Source organism: Hippoglossus stenolepis, chromosome 10 (assembly GCF_022539355.2).
Source record: "Hippoglossus stenolepis isolate QCI-W04-F060 chromosome 10, HSTE1.2, whole genome shotgun sequence".
NCBI classification, from domain to species: Eukaryota; Metazoa; Chordata; class Actinopteri; order Pleuronectiformes; family Pleuronectidae; genus Hippoglossus; species Hippoglossus stenolepis.
Window position 1 is genome coordinate 20,433,356 of NC_061492.1, and position 22,290 is coordinate 20,455,645.

The window sequence follows — 22,290 nt, forward strand, 5'->3', positions numbered from 1 at the left end:
TTTAGTATCAGATTAATCTCTATAAACAGATTCTGCATGTGTATATAAAGACTTTAAGGCTGGAAGCCTTCTGGTTTCCGTTTCTAGTTTGCCCAATCACAATTGAGTAGGCTTTGGTTGCCCACCAGTAAACAATCTGTGTGGAGAGCAAAAGAGGCCGAACACATTGACCAAACTGCATCGGCTACCGGCTTTTTAGTTCATCTGCATTCATATGAAGATAGTTGTTAATAGAGATTATCTTAAATTTTGCCTGGACCTATACCAGCAACAAAAAAATTAATTTGTGTACTGAAATGTTCAAAATGTGTGATAAAAGATACTACACAGACCCGGATATCCGCTGTCTACACAGGAAGCCCCAAAAATACTTGTTTGCTTGATTGTTGCCCCCAAAGGTAAATTTGTCATCAGACGACAGCCGATGAAGATTGTCATGAGATAAATCTTAAAGCTGCACTACCAATCTTACTTCAAAGATGAATCTTTTGGTGGGAACAGGTTTATTTCTGTGCAAATCCTACCTTTGCAGGGAGCAATGATCTCCTCCTTCCTGTCCATGTGGTCTTTGTGGCACTTGATGTGGCAGCGCCGGCATTCCAGAGCAGGAGGCGGCTTGAACATGTTCCACAGCGGCTTGGTGCACGCCTCGCAGTTGGTGGGGAAGTGGTAGAGCGTGGGGATGAACTCGTGGCCCTTGTGGCAGATGTAGCTGGACTTCTCTCCGATGGGCAGCGGCTCCACAGGAAACTCGGGCTCCTTCTTGCACTCCCCTTCATTGGCATAAAGAATCTGGAGAATATAGAAGAGGATGGAAGGGTTTGACACTCAAAAATCAATCAAACATCAATTATTGCTCAGAAGTTTGGTAAATAATACATAATATTTATTAAAAGGTGACTACACTAAAGCAGAGCTGTGACTGACCTGGAATATCCTGGGGATCTCTTTGGCATCTGCACGGTACACATCTGTTTGAGTGACAGGCCTCACATGGAAGAGTTTGCTGTGTGATGGAAAATAGTCTCGTTATATCTTCTTATCAGAACATCACACAACACACAACAAACTGCAGCATCTTAATACAACACTCAACATCACTACAATGCATAAAGTGAAAGTGGTGAGTCAGGTGTCACACTCACTCTATATCCAGCACCATGTAGGGGATGGACTGCTCTCGGTCCTGCTCATTGTTGTAGAAGAGAATCTTCTTGCTGCTCACTACAACGTACTAGAGACAGAACAGATATTGTAAGAAAACATGTGTCTCAAGGACAAGCACTGTTGTACACCGACAAGCTGCTCGCTAATCTTCAAGCGTACCTTTTTCACCCATCCAAACTTCTTGGTGTTGTTTCTCACAGGGAGAGAGAGCCAACCTTCAAGTCTTGATTCTTAGTGACAGAAAGAAAGAGTGTGAGATTTGAAATATTGTATTTAAGCACATTGATCTGCCAGTTTCACTGTAAAAAACAGGTTGGCTGCCTTTTTGATGTTTTGTAATTGAATGGGAGTGGCCAGCGCTAAGTAGGTCTGTTCACACCTGATATTAAAAAGCATCCTGAATGCATCTCCTGCTACCACTTGTGATCTGATCTCACTTCCCCGCTCTATATGCAAATGCTCACAAATGTCATTTGTTTACAAAGACCAAATTATGCGGTTTTACCCAGAGTTTACAGATGTTTCCGATATCACTGTGTTTTCGAGTCAGAGGAAGACAGCAGAGTAGGCGCATTTGCGTTCACAAAGAGAAAAGAATGTGGCCACATACGTCTGAGACCACGTCCCAATGTGGTTTGAGTGATCCGATCTTAACGCATTGATGCTTTTGGGTACGTTCTCACCTGTAAAAACAGGCCTAAACGGGTCTTAGCTTATTTTTTAAATCAGTCAGCATACAGTGTGGAGCAGTGTACCTCAGGGGACATTTCAGTATCTGCAGAGTGAGTGGGGCGTTCACGCTGCTCTCTGGGGTAAAATCATTACACTAAGATGTCTGCAACAGGTACAGGCAACTGTAGAGCCTGGACCCAGAGTGAGTCTGAGAGAGCAAATTCAATACAGTCTGTAACTAAGGTTTGATATTTATAGTCGGCAAAAATTTCCAATGTGTTGTTAGTGTAGTTAGAGATAACTTGGCTTGTTTACTATATCACATCAACCCCTGCTGAAGAAATTAGCAGTTTACAACACTGCTGCTTGATATTCCGCTAATTCTTAGCTGAAGGTCAGTAAACTAGCTGCAGTAAAATAATCATAAACACAAAAACTATTTTTTGTTTCTTCACAAGCCCAAGGCTCTTGGAACTTAAAACATATTTTATATAGATTTCTGTAACAGTTTTATTTTAGCATAAAGGACAGCAAATCTATTCAGTGTACACGGTATGAAGCTGGGTTTATGGATTGACATCTTTGGGAAAGCTCTTACCTGCATATGCATCATCCGTATCAAACTCTGGTCCACTGCTGACACTGGCTGAGTCCATTGATTGAACACTGAGTGACTGCAGGAGGTTCCGCAGCTGCTCGATATCGCTGTCCTTACTGTCCAGGGCCATCTGCAGCTCGATACGCATCTGGCTCTCATCGGCCAGTTGCTGCAAAATCAAAAACAGCATCAGAGACAAGGTCCAGTCAAAGACACAGGAGAGGACAGGAGACACTGTGCTGCACATGCTCAAAGTTTGTGGGAAGGCAGGACACTAGACTGTGGCTGTGCTACCTACCGCTTGCATCTCATTGATCTCTCTCTGGTATTTGATGATGGTGCTGTTGAGCTTCTCCTTCTCCGACCTCAGCTCCAGCTGCAGCTTCCTGTTCTCCTTCTCCTTTCGCCGCATGTCTGTGTCATTACCCCGGCGACTGCCTCCACCACGGACCTCCTTCCTATTCATGATCTCTGCCAGCTTATTGACGGCCTGTAGATGGACATGAGTATGACATTTCAGCTTGTTTTGACAGTTAAGTAGTTTTAAGAGCTTCAGGAGCTGGTGATGGTGTTTCCCAGAGAATTAACCTGCATCCAAAACCCTAAAGTTAGCTTTTTATTTCTCAATTAAGTTGTTGTGTATGTAAGACACTGAAAGTAAATCACATGCATTGTATAATGAAGCTGCTGATTACCTGTCACTCTCTGGTGTTTTTTCAAAATGCTTTTGAATTAGCCTTTTTGTACCACACAAAAAATATTCCCCGTGTCATTGTTTGGTAACTTTCTGTCAACATTGCCGATATGACCAGACAATTGTTTTTTATACTTTGATATATTGGACCCAAAAATGCACAAATACGCTCTCAGCTCAGTCCCCCCTCCCCCTGATTAAATCACACTGGCGTCATCAGCGACTCCTGGGGTTAAAACAGACTTACCTGAGTTTTCAGCGTCCTCTCAGACTGCAGCTGCTTCTCAAACATATTCTTACTCTGGCAGATCAGCTGCTCCCAGTCCTTTGACTTATCTGATTCTGAAGAAACCAAGATACAAAAATGGATGTCAACCTTGACAAAAAACAATTAGCTTGTGTAATGTACAAAGTTGAAACATTGTAAACACCTTCTATTGCCTCCTTCAGTTTGTTGTTCATCTCCTCTTTATCGTTAGCGAGGTTGGCGACGTCACTGGTCAGGGTGCGATTGGCCTCCTCCAACTGCAGCAGCAGACGGGAAATGAATTATGAGCCACATATACACTGTCTGCCACTGCTATCTGTCCAAGACCAACACTAAAACTTATTTGTTTCCACTGTGTCTTTATAAAGCTTGAGCGTGCGTCTACCTACGTGAGTCAGAGGTTAATGTGACTCACCGAACTGATGGTGATGTCCTTCTCGCCGAGCTCTTGACGATGCCGGGCCATCATTTCCTTCAGTTCCAGCTCCTTCATTATTTTCTCCTTCTCCAGGTCGGAGTACTGCTCCTCGGCGATGGAGCGCGCCAGTTGCTCTGAGTCCGCTTTTGTCAGAGTGATCTCAAGCTGAGCCGCCAAAGAGTCCCTGGAAGAAATCGAAAATAATTTAACAAAATCAACAACTGGACAATTACTAATCACTAACAGAGAACATAAACTTCTCATTCAGAGCTGTAAATTAACTATTGAAGTAAATTGGATTGTCTTATTTGTTTAAAATGGATTAAACAGACAGTAAGAGCACCTCTCCTCTTGAAACTCCTGCACAGACTGCTGGACATCTTTGTGGAGTTTGTTCCTCTCTTCACACTCTTCCTTCAGTTCACGCACCTGGGTCTTATACAATGTCTGAGAAACACAGGAAACAGATCAAATACACCTCACACTCTCAGATATTACAGTAACATATTATTACATACGTCTGCACTGGCAGTCTACCACTGAACATTCACCACAGCAAGAGAAGGTCGAGTTTCTTAAATGCATTTATGTTGTTCCTGAATATTAACGAATAAATATAGTGTGTACAGGTAAGTTGATAAACTAAAAAATCTGAAGAAAAAGGGAAACATTTGATCCAAGTTCCTTTAAGCATTAGCAAAATTAATTAACACAGATTAATAATTTTTATATTAAGCTTTATTTCCACCGCAAGAACCAGGAACGTTTGCAGGAACTCAGTGTTTCCACATCCGGGACCGGGATCTAAGGCTACATCCTTACGACAATATTTGTATTTGAAAACGGTGACATCAGGGTCAGCAACGCTTGTGATGGATTATCCATGTTGTGTTGTACACTGGTAGCCGGGCAAAATGCTGGTTGTTTTCTTCCAGAAGTTATGGGAGCCTGATGAATTTGCAAAGGCTACGTCATGGCTGAAAAGACCCAATCAGCAAATTCCTCTAAATTCCAAACAAATGTTTTAGGGGCTCTAAGAGTGTAAAATGTGTAGAATGGAAATTTGTCATATCCGAAGAAGAGTTGATGCATTTTTAAAACATAGTAGTGTGGACTTAGCCTAAATTAAGTTCCAGGGAATTGATTTACCCCCCAAAAAGTATGTGGTCAGGAGGTGGTACTTGAAAGTAGAGGAATCTTTGGGGTGGGTCTTTTATCGTGAAGATCTCTGATGCATTGTATTCCAGTATTTAGTCTCAGATTAAAATTTGAGTATTTTCGGCTGAAACATGGCTTTATTCCAAAAATATTTGACAAATTGAACTCTGGTTCAATTCACATGACAACGTGCATTAGCTACTGAAGTAAAAGGAGCATCATTCTGATGGCACATTACAGCACACACACTTAACGTTAGATGCAGAACCATGATGGGCCGCTCTTTTTCATTTGACCTTGGTAATTAAAGAGTAGAATAAAGACTCACAGAAAAATACTGTTCGGCTTCTAACTGGTCCTGTAACTCCTTCATCTGCCCGTCTGTGTCCTGTCGTTCTCTGTAAACCAAAACCAAATCATTATTCACTATCTTCGCTCGGGAAGCATATGATGGCTTGAGTAGAGAGAAGTGCGAACAAAGAGAAAAGTAGAATGTAAACTGACTTGCGCAGCTCCTGGTTCTGTTTCTCCAAGCTGCGTTTAATGTCCAGCAGGTGGTTGGTTTCCTGTTTGAGCTGTTTCTCTGAGGTTTTCAGAGCATTGAGCTGCTGGTTCTGAGACTTCAAGTCGTTCTGAGTCAGGGTTCTCTTCTGGGTCTCCTGCTCGATCTTCAGGGTCAAGTTCTTTACCTGAAGGAATTTTTTTGTTTATAATACTGAATATGCTTTTTTTATAATTACATTTTAACCTACAAATGAATTACAGTTATTCCTCTCCACCTCAGAATTGACAAGCTGTTACATAAGGCGTCAGTTTTGTTTTCTGTAGGTGGCATTTAATATCTAAACATACACTTCGCTGGTCTGCAGCACAGAATATAAACGCTCACCTCCTCAGTGAGGCGGTCCTTATGTCTTCGCAGCTCATCTAGTTTCTGTAAAGCCTGTTTATAGTCACAGTCCATCATGCTGCTGTGTTTCTCCAGCTCCAGGATTCTGTTCTCCAGACGCAGTTTGGCTGATCGCTCCTCCGCCAGCTTCTGCTCCATCTCTGCATCAGAGTTAAAGACAAGAGGAGATGGTGAGGATGAGAGGAAGACACAGAGTTTCATTTAAGGTTTTTACACTGTGACTAATGGACAGCATTGCAGACATGCTGGGAAAATAATGTATTTTTAAGTCAAAAACTGTTTTTATAAAGCAAGTAAAGAAAGAAAATAGGAGCTAGTATTTTACAACAAAGAGGCCACTGAATACAAGTCTTCACTTAGATGATAAGGCAACACAACCTAAAACAGGTATTGGTGATATGACCTCTGAGGAAAAAAATTATTTAACCATATAATGATGTACTGATATGACCCTTACGACAAAAACTGTATCATATATCTGTAATGCAGCCTTTAAGACCAGCAAAAGATAATATATAAATATATATATATATATACACACACCTGTCGGTGTTTTTATTTGTAAGCAAACATCACACAAAAACAACTGAACATATTACCACGAAACTTAGTGAAAGGATAAATTGTTGGTCAGAGAAGAACGCATTTGCTTTTGGTGTGGAGACAGAAATTCTTTTTTCACTTTCTTTAACATTGCAAGATATGGCATTTGCAACATCTTCTTCTTTTTATTGATCATAAATGTATTTTCTTGTATTGATGGGATTTTGCATCGACAGGTCCCACAAAAGGTTCATTATATGTATATGTCAACAATAAAGTCATACTAAGTGCACAGACAAGTATGTTATAACTATTCACACTAATACAAATATTATGTTTTATTATTGTCTGTCAACATTTTCCCAGGAAATAATTCATGGATCTTCAAAAAAATCTGGCATATTTAGGGAACTGATATTTCTGAGGGTGTGAAATTTGGTGCAGCTTAATTGAATTAAAGGAGACTATTGGGCCTTGTTGGAAGTATGCGCTCTACTGAGTGCCTAGTTGAATATATATTAATATCACAATTTTAATAACCAAATGCCCAGTGGATGACCAGCCTCATAGCAATACTAAATTATATCAAAGTACAGAATTAAGAGACAAGTATTTAAAACTTTCCTTTTTTGCACAAAGTCAGGGATCATTTCAGGAAGTTTGATTAATTACTAAATCTGTCTCCTTCACAAGATATATTGCCTGTTGCCATCAACACACTGTTGAAGTAAAGAAGAGAACATAATCCTGGAAATAAAAGGTCAGCGCCCTCACCCTTCATGGACTCTGACTTGGCTCCTTCGATGGTAACTTTGATCTTGCTCTTGTCTGCCAGCATTGCCCTGGTGGCCTTATGAGACGTCTCCTCCTGCTCCAGCTCCTGCTGCAGCACCTTCAGCTTGTAGGTCAAATCAATCTCTTTGTTGCTCTTCTCCTGGACAGAGACATAACAAGGAGAGACATGATGTGATGAACTCAATGACACTCCAGAAGCAATTTATCTGGGCATCACAAAAACACTAACACACACAGAAGCGTTCAGAAGCTCGGGAATTCCTGACATCACGCTGTTATCATATTTTATTATTATAGTATATTGTAAATATTTGAATGGCCCTATCTTATCTATAATGTTAGTGAACAATGTTATAATGCGATAAAAAGGCAGCTTGAATTGTTCAGCGAAAGAAACTACCAGTAGCTGTGGAACAACTCAGTCATGTCTTTAAAAACTTCTAAATACACACGTTTGTTTGTTGCTTTATTTTGCCCTTCGTCTTAAATTAATCTCTTTAAATTTGTAATTGCACTGCATGTATTTTTTGTCTGTGGAGCACTTTGTTAACATGTTTTTTGAAAAGTGCAATGCGAATAAAGCTTATTATTAATGTGCGTTTCCTAAAGTAACAATAGAATAAAAAGTAGGGCAACGATTATTTTGCAAGTTATTATAGTAATTATGTCAAGTCGCTTTCTATAATATCTAAAGAATGAGGTTTCAATCATTGAATCATTGTGTAGATAAAAGTCTGTAGTGAACTTTGTAGTAAAACACATCATAAGGACAAACCACACTGGCCAGAATGCTTCAATAAAATAGTTTTTCATTGATGCTAAATAACTTACATGGTTTGGTGAATAAAAACCAATTGGAATGTAATGTAATGTAAAATAGGGCTTGTGTTATCTTAGCAGTTTATCTCGATACATTTTAAAATAAGATGGGAAAAATCGCGAAAACAACATATACTATCACGTAGGAAACTCACGTAGATTAGGCCTTCCTTAAAATGCTAAATAATAAAGACTAATAAATTCACAAATCAATAAAGAAAGAATGTGTTGAATCGTGTTGTCATTTCAACTCAGGTTGTTTTATTTACCTTCTCCAGATCAGTGAGTTTCTCCTGAAGTTGCCTCTTCTCAGACTCAGTTTTGGACTGAGTCTGTCTCTGCTGACGAGCCTCCTCCTCCAGACCAGAGATTCGTCCTGAAAAATGAATCCAAGAGAATAATCCTCAGAAGCACATTTCCAAAAAAAGAAAATACATCCAACACGAGTCTATTAAACTAAACTAACAAAATGGCTTGCAAAACAAGTTTCCACCCAATCAAATCCCCAGACAGCTGTCTTTATTATTTGTTTATATACAAACACAATACCCTAATTACGCAACCAAATCAGCTTAAAGCAATATTTTGATTCTGAATATTTACGTTGTTAAAATGAAATGTTTTCTTCTCCAAAATCCTGGTTCATTGGACCGAGCTGTTCATTGCAGATTATATTACAACAGCAGACCGAAGCTAAACGAAAGCTGACTGCCGCAGTTTCACGCTCCAACAAACACAGAGTGCGCCGAGACCTGGGTGTGATAACTGAGATCTGTTTGACCTCACTTAAATTCACACAATCTGATAAAAGTTTTCATATGACAGTTTAAATGGCCTGAGAGCTGCTGTAATCAGATTATGGTTGAATTATTAGCCCTGACGTAAACAAACTCCCTGAAATGGTTACACAAATGCATCCTGGGAGCTGACTGGTACAACCACAGTCTGCTACTGTCTCACATTGTCCCACTGCAACTGAGCCACTGGTCATTAGACAGCTTTGGAGAGTGGCTTAAGTCTTGTATCTGTAAATATTAGATGCATTTGTTCTTGTTTACATCTTGACTCATTGTCTGTGGCTCTGTGCAGAACCCAGACAAACAGCTTGTAATAAAGGCTCTAACAAATACATTCCTCTCACACACACACACACACACACACACACACACACACACACACACACACACACACACACACACACACACACACACACACACACACACACACACACACACACACACACACACACACACACACACACACACACACACACACACACACACACAGTGTTTGTTTGACAGCTGCTCTGCAGTGCAAACTCTTACTTAAGGCCTGGAAAGCCTCTTTTGTGCCCTCAGTGTTTGTGTGGCACGTTGCTTTCACTCACCTAGCTGCCCTCATAAATTTGCAACATAAGCTGCAAGGCAGGCAGAAGGAAAATGACTTGAAAATGAAAGTGGCAGAGATTTCTGCGCGAGGCGTGTAATAGAATTTCCACCTCATAAAAATACAAGTAACCAAATCAGCAACTCCTCAAAATAGTATTTAATACACTGAGGTGCTGAGGTTTCTGTGCAATTTTCAGTCTGCAAGGCTGCAATCATAGGCTTATTCCAAATATTCATTACCACGTTGTTCTGATCATTTCACATTCTTATATTAGATTTAGATGGTTCGATGTTGTTAGTTTATTGTTTTTAGGTGCTTGGGAAGCGCAAATGTGTAACACCCTGGTCAAAATAAGGTAATAAAAAATAATATATTTAGTCTTTGAATATCCTATACTATCATATAAGCCAATAACAGATGTTGACTTTTTTTTGTAATTGATCTTTTTTTTTGTTGTTTGCCTTTAACATAATGAAGAATGAAGAATGCAGCAGGAGACTGTTAAGGACGGACAACAACAGGGAAATGTCCAGAGAGGGTAGAACATGCAGGAAGCAGGATATAAGGTATAAATTCCACTGTGGTGATCACGCTTTTGTTTCCAGCACATCATCACCGGCATCTGTTCTTATCACCAAAAGCTTTTGAATATTGTTGTTTCTCCAAGTGGACATCTTTGTCAATTGTTTCTATGTGTATGACAGCTCTTTTTCCTCCTAAAATATATGTATTATTTTTGTCCAGTGCGTTTTATGGGCATTTTCCTGCTATATTCTCACATTTTACTGGCTGGTAGGAAAAGTTTTCTGGAAAAATGTCAGTAGCAACTGACTCAGACATTTGCATTCTCACATACAGCCCCTCTGGAAAATTTCTGGAAAATGCTCAGTGCATGTCTTAGAGCAGCTAGAAAATGTGTGTTTAACCCACCCATGAGGTCACTGATGGTCTCTGAGCCCTGGCTGTGCTCCCTCCTCTCCGTCTCCAGAGCCGCCTGCAGGCTGATGCATTCCTTCTCCAGACTCAGCTTGCTGCGCTCCAGCAGGCAGCATTTGTCCTGCAGCTCGCGTACGTTGGCCTCCAGCTGCTGCAGCTGCTTGCTGTTCTCCGTCTGGGCTTTACGGAGCCTCATCGCCGCCTCGGACTCGGCCCGCAGCAGCGTGTTGGCCTCTTCCAGCTGATAGAAGAAGAACGAAAGGAAAATGTTAGAAGATCAGTTAAGTGTTTCATTTAGTTACTCCTCTTTTTTTTTTTAAATGTCTCTGTTAACCTTTATGGTATGTTGTGACACTTGTACATACTTTCAGATATAATAGTTTAATTTGGGGGGGGGGGACATGGCTCAGTGCCATTCATAAAACACAGTCTAGAAGCCCCTGTTCAGATGCATTTTCTTCTTTACCTTTGATATCTGTTTATATCAAGGCTTTATTCCATACTATCTCCATTTTGTAGCAGTGAAACATCATATAACCTCCTCTTCCTCTATATAGTAACCTTTACATTGAAATATTTGTGAAGAAAAAAACTTCGAAATAGTTTATTTGACAATAATATAAAATAGATAGATACAAAAGAACACAGATTTCTTGACATTTAACTTCCCTGTTGAGTCCCCAACACTGAGCAGCACTGACCTGTTTCTGTAGGTGAATGTTCTTCTCATTGGAAATGTGTGAATTCTGGTTTCTTCTCTTCATGTCGTCCAGCTGATCTCGTAGGCTGTTGACTGTGTGACACAGAAGAACACAGACCAACACATGAACTCTGCTTTCATTAAGTCTCTAGGTAAATCTCAAGCATGCACCAAGTTTCTTATTTAAGACTTCAGTTGAGAAGTTTAAAATGTGCATACCTAATCACCAACAGTTGAAAAGAGCATGGATGCACAATTTTAGTAAAGTCAATTCTCATATAATTACTTATGAATAGTATTAATCCTTCATTATTGGACTGGTGTGTACGTTTAAGTGGGATCTATCAGCAACCTCACAGCTAAATGCTACTAAATCACACAGGTCCTTTAATCGGTGAAGAGTCGGAGTATCATGGAACAGGACAACAGTCAAATAAAAATGTGATAAATAATCACTGCAGAATATCAGCAAAGGAAAGTAAACTGATGGACAAAACAGAGTTTCCCCTTAAACCATTTTCCTCTGGTTCCAGTGTTTCCCCAAGTCCTTCTGACCAGGTGATGGCAGTGTTATCCACAGTATCTCAGTCAGAAAAGTATTGTATATAGTATAATGTATAGTGTCTCATATTAGGAACTAAAAAATGAAAGTTAATTAAAAACTAAATACCATTGGATTGATACATCATCTAGTTTCATTATCTGGTTGTCTCACCTTCATTCTCCAGGCAGCGTTTCCTGTCCGCCTCGCTCTCGGCCTTTCGGTGACTCTCCAGGCTCTTGTGCTGCAGCAGGGCCTTTTCTCTCTCCAGCTGCCTCAGATTCGACTCCAGGTTCTTTCTCCCGCTCACCTAAAATCGTTCAATAAACCCTGTTCAACGTGTCCTGTAGGGCTGGTTTTCACGCTGCTGTGATTTCACAACTTTATGAGCAACTGTTCCTGAGAATCCAACTGGGGTTTAACACTAATCCCAAACCAGACAGACATTTTAATGTGGCTATTAGAATTCTGCAAACGCTCCAACTGATCCTCACTGGATATGACACATTGGTATTTAACCGAAACATGTTAAAGTGTGGATAATTAGAAATCATCATTCTGACTTAAAGACTGGTTTTTAGGAAATGCCATAAGAAAGGATGAAGAAGATGTAAACTATATATGATCCCACTGTAGAATCTGGGTTGTTGCACAAGGATATATTAGTAGAACAAAGCCAAAAAATATTCAAGTGGCAGGTGTCTGCTCTTAAGATTTTCTTTCATCATTAATTTACCTCGTCCTCAAGTTCTTTAGAGATTTTGTCCAGACGACTGGTGGCAACTCTGCAGGAAGTAAACAGGACATTTAGAAGACGTTTGACTATAGAGACACTGTGCTCGGACTGTGTTGTTAGTTCAGCAGCTACTGCACCTGAATTTGTGCTCCAGTTCGTCTTTGACCTGCTTCTCATTATTCAGCTGAACCTCTAGGTGGCGAAGTTTCTTCTGCAATGCTACCGACTAAAAAGAAAGAAAAATCAAATCAATTACACACAGACACAACACGTTTTCAAACCCAACAATCACATTTATTCAGTTACTAATTGATGGTGTCGGATCATTAATCCATTTTGTTTAGGTCCACTTTATCCCTCATATTCTGGCTGTGCCTCCCTTGTTGTGTGTGGCAGGTGAACTGCATTTCCACAAAATGCTGGACTTTTTTTAGTGGGTTTACCGGAAACACACTTCGTATATATTCCAGAGCGAATCAAACAAACACAAAGTTGGACAGGTCCTGATAACAGTGTTGGTGTTTATTATGAAGGTGTAGAGTGAGCGGGCCAGTGGGGAAGTGGGGGAGGACACACTGACAGGATACTACTGCACGGTCGAAGGTGACTGGGCCAAATGTGCTTCTGCCCTGATTCCTGAAGCAGGGGTGGTGGACATTTTGCAGCGGTAACACATAGACATAGCGAAACGATGGGATTTAAAACAGTCAACAGAGTTTCCTCTCCTGTGGCCGCCTCAGTGTCCCTGCCTGGTTCTGTCACTCCAGTCATCTCTTAGATGCTTCTTTTGACGTTTTTAACTGATCATTTGGGCTGCCTACGTATGCAGCAAGCAGACACTGAGCCATCATTAGCATTCTTTTGGAGTTGTGATTCTGACTTGAAAAATATGCGACTTCTGGAGACGAGACAAGAAAACCATTAAACCTCAAAATAAGTACAATACTGTTTGGGACACACATGTTGCCAATTTCTGCTGAGCTTAACTTTTTAAAAAGGAAATTGAATTCTTGATTCCATAGACCACATTAACAACAAAGCCAGTTTTGCAATGACAGTGGATCAAGAGTGAATATATAATAAAACCTGGGTCTCTAACTGTGGTGGGTGGCCGTCTATTACGACTCAAATCAGTACGTAAAACAGTAAATTCCCCAGATTAGCTTTCAGCTCAGCCACTTACACTGACTACTGCTCAAGTCTTTGTATGCAGCTAAGAACAGAAGAAATTCTACAAAAGTACTAATAAATCATGGGATCAGGGAAAGAAATCCTCTTCTGAGTCATTTCCATCATAATCCTTAATGCCTCTCAGTGCGACGAAGTAAACTGATGCCTGCCTTATTTCCTAAGAAGCTCGGGCCGGCCTGTATTACTGCTGCAGCTGCTTAGGAAGTGAAAGTACCTACCTCTCCTTTCGAATTCTCGTGGGCCACTGAGGAATTGTTGGAGGCATTTAGTAATCTGAAGAAGGAAATGAACAAAATCAACACAGCTGAGTATAAAAAAATCTATAATCTATCTTTTGATGTATGTGGAAGTGTTGCGGTGCCAAAGATGACTGGGGACGGCTGGAAAAACTGATGACTCACTGATCTTCTTTGAAGTAAGTGAAGCCAACAAAGGGTAACTGATTTCCAACAAAGGCTTTAGGTGTGGGAAAAGTTTCTACATCGCCTTTGTCATCTTCAATCTCATCAAAGTTGCTGGTGTCTATGTCACTGCTCAGCTCTGGGACCACAGGAGCAACCGCTGGAGAGAGAAAGCGAGACAGAGAAAGAAAAAGAAAAAAGGGTAAGGGGGGAAATGCTGGAAAAAGGAAGTGCTGTGTAATAAAACTCTGAGAGGACTAATAAATTATCTTTTTTTCTTTTTCTTATGCAGCTTCTTTTCATGTGGAGTTTGTATCCGAGTCATGCAAAAGGATAATTTTAAGGGCACGGGTGAATTGTATTTTCATACTGTCTCTGATGGTGTCAAAGGTCCACTGGTCGTTCTTAAAGAAAGGGTGTCGCTTGATTTCCTCCACGCCGTTCCTGCCCAATCGCACCTCCCTCAAGACAAAGACAGTAAATGAGTTGTTGAACAGTGAGTAACACGTCCTTTTGTTCTGGTGTCAGGAAAACATGAACAACGGTCTTTTCTGAAAGTGACCAAATAAAAACTCAAACATCACAAACCAAGCCCGCAGTAAACATTAAAGTGTGCTGACCCTGTAACTCTTCATACCTGTCAGTCAAGAAGGCGCAGATGATATTCTTGGCGTCTTTTGAGATCTCCACATCATCAGGGAAGTTTAAAGAGTTCTTATGGTCCATGATCTTACTGTAAGTTCCCACCAGAGAGTCAGCGTAGAATGGTGTGTCACCTAAAAGCAGTTACAGAAAGTGAGCAGAAGAAACTACTCCATAAAAAACTATTTCTGAATTCTTGTTTGGTCCAGTCAATATGACTTCATGAGATGTTTACTGACCAACCAGCATCTCGAAGATGAAGACCCCGACAGACCACCAGTCACATTCTCTCCCATAATAACCATCTCCACCCTGGGACTTGAGCACCTCAGGAGAGATGTAGTCTGGAGTACCGACTGCTGTGTCACAGTGCACCATGCCGGTCTGCAGAGAAAAGCCAGGAATCAGTATAAATCAGAAACTCCCAATGTGATATTATAGTCTCACATCAGGCTGGAAAGAAGCTAAATCATGATCCAAAACTCGCTAAATGGCGTAATATGCTGATTAGGATACCAGTTATGTCATTACATCGCATTTGCAATCTTAATATGAGTCAGGTTTCAGCACTTTATCTGCTTCTCTCCTACTCAGTCAACAGAATTTCTGATAAAACTGATCTCATTTACATTTTGATCTGCAAATGAAAATCATGCAGCTGCTACAGTACAAGTAGGAAACACAACCTATTAAAGGCTCGTTTATGCTCAACTTGAGATATGTATATAGGATATATAATGGATGGAGCATTCTGGACACGGCTGAAACAGACAAAACAGAGCAGTACCAACAGAAATCATAGGGGGCAGTGTAGGTAGTAGTTCAAGTGAGAAGACCTTAAGACACAAGGATGACATTTCAACAGAAGTGGAACTTTTGAGCTATATTTACTTGTATAAAAGGTGAGAGAATTATAAGCAACAGAACATGTTTCTTATTTTGTCTCTCACATACTGCACAGTCTCAGTCTGGGTAGCAACCTGCTACCTGCTTCTCGGTCACAGGTCAGTGCTTTGAAAAAGTAATTAAACAGGTCTAAAAAGTTTGTAAATCTAGTAACAAAGGTGCTAAGTATTCAAATCTGTCCGTAAACGCCCCATATGATGATGTTATTGAGACTCTTCAGTGGGGAAAATGTTCTGATTCAGCCCCGAAACAGGCGGCAGTAGAAATCAACATATTTTCAGAAGCATGACATGCTGCTTTAACTCACAGCGTCCATCTTCATGCACGTCCCGAAGTCGGCCAGCTTGAGGTGTCCGTATCCATCTAGCAGCATGTTGTCCGGCTTGACGTCACGGTGGATGAAGCCCATTGAGTGAATGGCATCCAGGGCCATCACCACCTCCGCTGTGTAGAACTTGGCCCATTTCTCTGGCACGTCGTAGGTGCTGGTGAGGTTGACCAAGTCACCCCCTGGCATGTACTCCATCACCATGTAGAGGTAGTGCTCATCTTGGAAGGCACAGCACAACTGTACAGGGCAAGCACAAGCTCTCATTACATGAGACACATCATGTTTGAATACATTAACAAGACAATGACGATTAATATCATCTAATCATTATTTCTGTCAGACTGCAACATAACACGTAATAAAAATGTACATTCAAGATATAAATGTAGCAGTCTGCACAGAACTAATATCCTCTATTTAATTTGAAGGATCAAAGAAAAGGTAAAAAGACATACATTCATCACAATCTGAAAACATAGAGCTGAGTAGTGAATTATTAAATATCATACCTGCACAACCCATGGACTATTTGCGAATGCCATTATGTCCCTCTCCTCCCAAAAAAAGGCGGAGTCTGAGCGCTTGATCATCTCAAACTTGCTCAGCAGCTTCATGGCATAAACCTTCTGAGAGGCTTTATGTCTGACCTGCATTGTGGCAATAATAATAATTATAAATTAGGATTCACATAAAAACACTTTGAAAAACATTTTGATGAGGTTACAGGGGGACAATAGTCAGTGGCTGCCATTACTGTCAGGTTATTTCTTCCTAATACACAATGACACATCCAATCACTGTTGTTCACTAAATGAACATTTTGAGCTCAGAATCGGCAGTTTTAGATTAATTTGACTAATTAGTGGCAGTGCATTGTATGTACAAAGTCACACAAGGATTGACATGTAGTTTTCCTGAAAACCCAGGCAGAGAAATGTTCACTCACATTGTTACCGTTATACTGTTAGTGGGAGCTGAAAATAAAAACCAAAATTTGGAATATCCAGGTCTTAATGAAGAGATTGAATTATCCTTCAAATAACTTTTTGCAGATTTGTGAGGATGTGTTACTATATTTTTTAGTTTTTTGTTTAGTATGATATGTCTCTACATTGTGGTGTGGTGTGTGTGTGTGTGTGTATATATATATATATATGTTCATATTTTGGCTGGCTCTTTCATTGTGGTTTTTTTTGCACTGCTTATTTTCCTCCAATTTGATTCATGTGAGTTGTCTATTATGATTATCAGCTACAATCTAATTTTCTGATATCTTCCAGGCTTAAATATGTCTGGTTAATTATTCACTTCTGGTTAGTCCCCCTGATGAAGGCACGTGTGTCCCCAACATTTGGGTGGATTTATTTATTTTTTAATCATTTTGATCATTGATATGGATTAGCGACACCAGTAAAGGGTTTTACATTTTTTCCATTGCAACAGGGCCTTGGTTTATTTTCTCTTTTTTATATAAAAAAAACTAAATAATATTGACATCACAGGTGATTAATACTCACCAGATGGACTTCACCAAACGCCCCTCGACCGATGACTTTAACTCTGTCAAAGTCTTCAGACTTCATCTGGAGGTCTCGAATTTGTCCTATTTCTTTCTCATCTGAAGATCAATGAACAATCCATTAATAATGTTGTCAATAATAAATACAAGACAGAAGGTTTATATATCATCGGCCCCTCTGTCTGAATCTCAGTGGCACAGAACAACTACTTACATCTGTTTAAGAAGGTCTCAATGTTTTTGTTCTTGCGTAGTGCTGGATAGTCCAAGTCTAAGACCAGGGCGTTCATGGAGTCCTACATGGAGAGAACGAAAAACACCATCAGTCATGACATCATGTCATTAACATCCTCGTCTACCATCTCAGCAGCATCTCAGGTTTCTGGTTCTCATTAAAACCATGAATGGTAGTGACCATCTCCTTGATCCAAATTAACGTTTCAACATCGGAAAACAAATACACATGACAAAGGCAGTAATGTATTAGGAAGTAGTTGCAACCAGTTACATCACAACAAAGACAACTAACAGTGGGAACCAATCGCCTGTCGTCACTATATCTTCATCCTCGGCAAAGACATCAGATGCAGCATAAAACTATGTAGTGCTGAAAGATAACTCATAAACCAGAGCAGATTGTGTGCAGTCACACAGCATTTTAAACACCCACTGACTCATCAGCTGCTCTTATCACTTATTTCCAGTAAACAGCAGTAAATGTAAGTAATTAAGACAAGTTATAATGTTTTTTTACTTGGAAAGGTGTGTGTTGATCATAAAAGTTTAAAACATCACACTGCAAGTCACTGTGCAAAAAATACACAGTGACACAACCAAGTCTTGTCTTCTCCTCCCATACACGCACATGCACAAAAGGTTAAGTGACGTATGATGAAGTATGATTTTCAATTTCCATAAAGTTTTCGATGCTTAATCTAACCCAATACTGGACAAAGTATTCATGATTTTGCAGAGTTTGAACGTCTGATGCTGCCAAGCTATACAGGACAGCTACTCATCAGTGGTATTGAAAAATGAACTATTTTTTGCATCTATTTGCATGTGTTTTCTTCTGTTGCAGTGTATTTAAACTCTCAGAGTAACATTATGATGAGGGTCCATACTCTAAATTACACAAAACTGGCAAACATTAAACCTTGCCATTAAAGGCAGTGGAGAGCAGCATGAGAGTTGAACACCACTGACTGCCTGTCTAAAAAGTTTATTTTCTGTATATTTTCTCATCACTGTGCAGAACAAAAACTGTTCCACACCACCGCACACAGCAAAGTCTGAATTTAAACAAACACCTTCATTCAACTTGACTGACTGATTACATAAACAACTATATGCAAAGAAAAGAAAATGGTTTTAACTGACAGATTTTTTCCCCTGAGAGAGTGAAGTGAAGCACGATGAATAATTTTTCCATCTGCAGTTGCCGTCTTGATTCTGCCTGTGATGATATTCATCTGCTGACAAATGATGAACACATTGTTTGTGTGACCTTTATGAGGCAGTGGGTGAGAGAGATGAGCCCACCTCCATATGAGGTGGGGAGTCTCTAGTTAGAAGCTGCATTTACCACACCACTGGCATCTGGCACCTTCTACACATACTGTTGCTGATATAAAAAGACATTGGTTTGCTCCGGGTATTGCAATGATTTGTGAGCAAGTCTGTCAAAGGTGCGTAAGATGTTAACAGTTTTCTACTCCACAGACAGAATGTGTGTCATAAGCACCCCCACCAGGTGCAGCGGTTGGGATCTGGTCCACAGCACTGCAGCAGTGTGTTAACTTAACTGAACACAAGCTGATTATTTGGGGCATTAAATCGTCTTATAATGGACCTGGGGTGATGTAGGGAAACAATTAAATAAGCAAAAGACAGACAGACGCAAAGCCCTAATTGTTACAGTCTGTAACCGTGAGGAAGTCATCTATCAACATCTGGCAGCTGTGCATTCCTCAACCATCAATGAGGAACTTTCTGAACATTAGAACAGGCCAAATGTTACAACAGAGGAGACAATAACCCAAGTCTGACCCAGCTCTGTAAACTGGTGTCTTTCAAACGTGTCTTTCTCCTATTGTTGCAGTGACAGATAGGATGACACAACTTGTTTCATGTTTCCTTTCTTTGTCTCTTTTGCCTATTTCTGCAACTCTCCCTCCGTCTTATCTGCCTCTCCTCCTGCTCTCTCCATCATTCTCCGCTTGGCTGCAGTCGGTCTGCAGCAGAGCTGCACCCTCTGTTTCATCATCTCAACTTCACTTCCCCATTAAAGGACTGACCTCACACAAAACTACTATTTAAGGGAAAAAAAACACACGCCGGGGGGTGGAGAGGGGTTGCAGAGTGCGTGTGCACGTACGCAAAAAACCGCACACACGCACAAGGATCTCCCTCCGAGCACGACGGGACAGGAAATGATCCACCCCACCCCGGGGCTGGCAGATAATTTTGGTGTGTCATGAAGCTGGTCCCTGTGTGCAAGTCATTTCCTCTGAGCCAGCATTCTCTGCTACGGCCACTTCATTTGTCTGCAGCCAAATAAATATGGACATGCATGGCAGCTGCAGATATGACTATGTATGCAATGCATCTGTTACCTGCAAGTTCTTCAAAGCAACCTCAGAGACATAGCCATATACTGCATATGCAAACTCCAGGGCCATGATGTCTGTAAAGCTGCTTTCAGACATTCACTGAACTCCAGATATTATCCTGAAATTATTTGGAGGGCTGAGAATGCAAATGTCTATCAGTTGCTGCAGACGTTCTGTAGACCCCCTAGTAAAAACATTCACCGAGACACTGACCAAGATGTCAACTTGGAAAGACATTGAGATGTGAGAGCTTGTGGTGAAAGTTTCCATTTTCTGGAGTTTGTGTGTGAAAATGGCTGAGGTCTCACTGAGGTCAGGGATGCTGCTGAAGTAGCCACTTACATTACTGTAAGACTTGTGTGAAGCTACATGAGAGAAACAAAAACAAACACCCGCACTCAGCAGAAGTTATATAAATAAACTATTTACACCTTTAAACTTTTAGCATTCATTATAATGGTAATATGGGTTTTGTAAACTCGAATAATAATTGATCTACAAAAACATCAGTATATCCTTTTAAAAATGAATGTTATGTCATCTCAAAGTAAGGACTCTATTTTACTTGTTCTTGAATATTGATTGGTTTTTGACAGTTGTTGTGTTGAACCTATAACTTTGTACCTGTGTATCTAAATAACTCACCTTTAAACTGTAAATATACTTTTTATGTAGGTCTATGCTTTTATGAGAAATTAATATTGTTTGTTTATTAATAAATGGACTTTTTGTTATTATCATTTCAATAAAAGGTTTCATAACAATTTATGGTCCAAACCTCAGCAGCCTGTGGGTCCATGCTAAAGTCTATTAGATGCTGTGGTGCATTCGCTTTTCTGTCCAGTGCATTGGCAGGAAAACATGAATGACGCACTTTCAAAGCAAACAGAGATCCAGTGTCACTAAACTGTTCAGAAGTGTTGTGTGTATTGAGAGGAAAGGGTCATGTGAGCATGTGAAGAACAACAGCAATCCAACATCACCAACATATAGTTACAGTCTACGGTTGTAGGTGTTACAATCCCAACAACAAAGCAACATGGCAGGCACTTGCTTCAGAAGCACAAATTTCCAACTTTGGACATGAAAACTAAATGGCAAAAGTAGTTTGTTGACAGTTGCCATCTACATAGTAAACACTGTGTTGCTACACTAGGATTTGCTACATTAGCAAAACATTCCCCAGTCTGCAAACTGGCCCTCATGGCGACACTTTATCCCTCTGTCTGTCATTTCTATATCTCCACATTAAACAAGATTAATCAAGCATGGAGGAAGGACAAATAAATACATGTTACCCTGGTGACTGGTGGCTCTATACATCTCTGCAGAGGAGACAGAGAATGATGTTAGTTCATGTTTGTGACAGCTTTGTTTTGTTTGCTCTGCAAATCAGCTGAACTTTAATATCTGGATTATATGGATCGAGACAGAAAAGGGGGGTAGTCTGAGTTGTGTTTATGAGGGTGTAAGTCAACAGAAACCTTTAGCCTGTGCTGACAGTACTATTCAAAGTGTGCAGGACATTTTGTTTTTGAAAATAGGAGATATTACCATATGCTTTATTATTTATTTAAGTACTTTAATAAACCAGATTAGCACATTTTTAATATCAGGTTTGCAGGGATTCTGCAGGTCATGCACAATCAGCTGTTCAGTGCATTGGGGTTACACGAGAGAGATAGCGGGACGCAGCTGCTCTAATCTACTTCCATTAGCATTACTGTTAAAAAAAATGCCAACAAGGCTCTGGAGGACATTTCTCAGCTATTTATAAATATTAAATAACAGACAAGTGTCTGGGGAAGTGTAAAGCTCGATCCATAATTTAAACTTTAATGCATCTGATATTTCTGGACCTACTCCAGACAGCCATTGATCCACCCTTCCTTGTGCACGCTCATGTTAGTTTCACTTAAAACAACAGGAGCGTTTTTGTAACAATCGATCTAGATAATTACAATCCCTGATGTCAGTTTCCATAGAACACTTTGACACACAACACATTTTTCCTATGCAGCTACTTCCTGGGCTGATAGGAGTATTTGTCCACTTAGGCTTATCAGTATAAATTGTTATGTATCTATTAGATTGCACTCCAGCATGTTATCTCTGCTATACTGCAATCCAGCCAATGGGTTATGGCTGGTTGCTAAGCAACTCCTGCAAAATACAAAGAGTTGAACAGAGTTGAAGCTACAGAGAAGCAGCAGGCAGGAGTTTTATAAGCACATTCTATCCTTTTCAATTTTATTTACACAACCTGCTGTTGACATTACAGAGCTGTCGTTCACCCTTTGCCTGCTTCCACTTTTTAATCACCTTATAAAAAGCCACGTGGATG

The 22,290-nt window shown here is 40.2% G+C and overlaps 1 protein-coding gene across 2 annotated transcripts in view; it reads right to left on the reverse strand.

The window, feature by feature from the left end:
• The window catches only part of rock2a (rho-associated, coiled-coil containing protein kinase 2a), a 37,933-nt gene that overhangs the window by 5,427 nt on the left and 10,216 nt on the right, over positions 1–22,290 (reverse strand). For both annotated transcript variants that reach the window (XM_035167786.2, XM_035167785.2), the window contains exons 2-30: positions 17,549–17,630; positions 17,333–17,433; positions 16,325–16,462; positions 15,792–16,052; positions 14,818–14,962; positions 14,574–14,712; positions 14,307–14,398; positions 13,937–14,096; positions 13,754–13,808; positions 12,482–12,570; positions 12,345–12,393; positions 11,783–11,918; positions 11,069–11,160; positions 10,362–10,608; positions 8,312–8,418; positions 7,203–7,362; positions 5,865–6,025; positions 5,480–5,664; positions 5,304–5,373; positions 4,161–4,264; positions 3,815–4,001; positions 3,563–3,656; positions 3,379–3,473; positions 2,736–2,927; positions 2,438–2,606; positions 1,327–1,397; positions 1,146–1,234; positions 928–1,006; positions 525–792 (exon numbers count right to left, since the gene is read on the reverse strand). In XM_035167786.2, the coding sequence (XP_035023677.1) occupies positions 525–792; positions 928–1,006; positions 1,146–1,234; positions 1,327–1,397; positions 2,438–2,606; positions 2,736–2,927; positions 3,379–3,473; positions 3,563–3,656; positions 3,815–4,001; positions 4,161–4,264; positions 5,304–5,373; positions 5,480–5,664; positions 5,865–6,025; positions 7,203–7,362; positions 8,312–8,418; positions 10,362–10,608; positions 11,069–11,160; positions 11,783–11,918; positions 12,345–12,393; positions 12,482–12,570; positions 13,754–13,808; positions 13,937–14,096; positions 14,307–14,398; positions 14,574–14,712; positions 14,818–14,962; positions 15,792–16,052; positions 16,325–16,462; positions 17,333–17,433; positions 17,549–17,630 (3,817 nt within the window). The remainder of the gene's footprint in view (positions 1–524; positions 793–927; positions 1,007–1,145; positions 1,235–1,326; positions 1,398–2,437; positions 2,607–2,735; positions 2,928–3,378; positions 3,474–3,562; positions 3,657–3,814; positions 4,002–4,160; positions 4,265–5,303; positions 5,374–5,479; positions 5,665–5,864; positions 6,026–7,202; positions 7,363–8,311; positions 8,419–10,361; positions 10,609–11,068; positions 11,161–11,782; positions 11,919–12,344; positions 12,394–12,481; positions 12,571–13,753; positions 13,809–13,936; positions 14,097–14,306; positions 14,399–14,573; positions 14,713–14,817; positions 14,963–15,791; positions 16,053–16,324; positions 16,463–17,332; positions 17,434–17,548; positions 17,631–22,290) is intronic.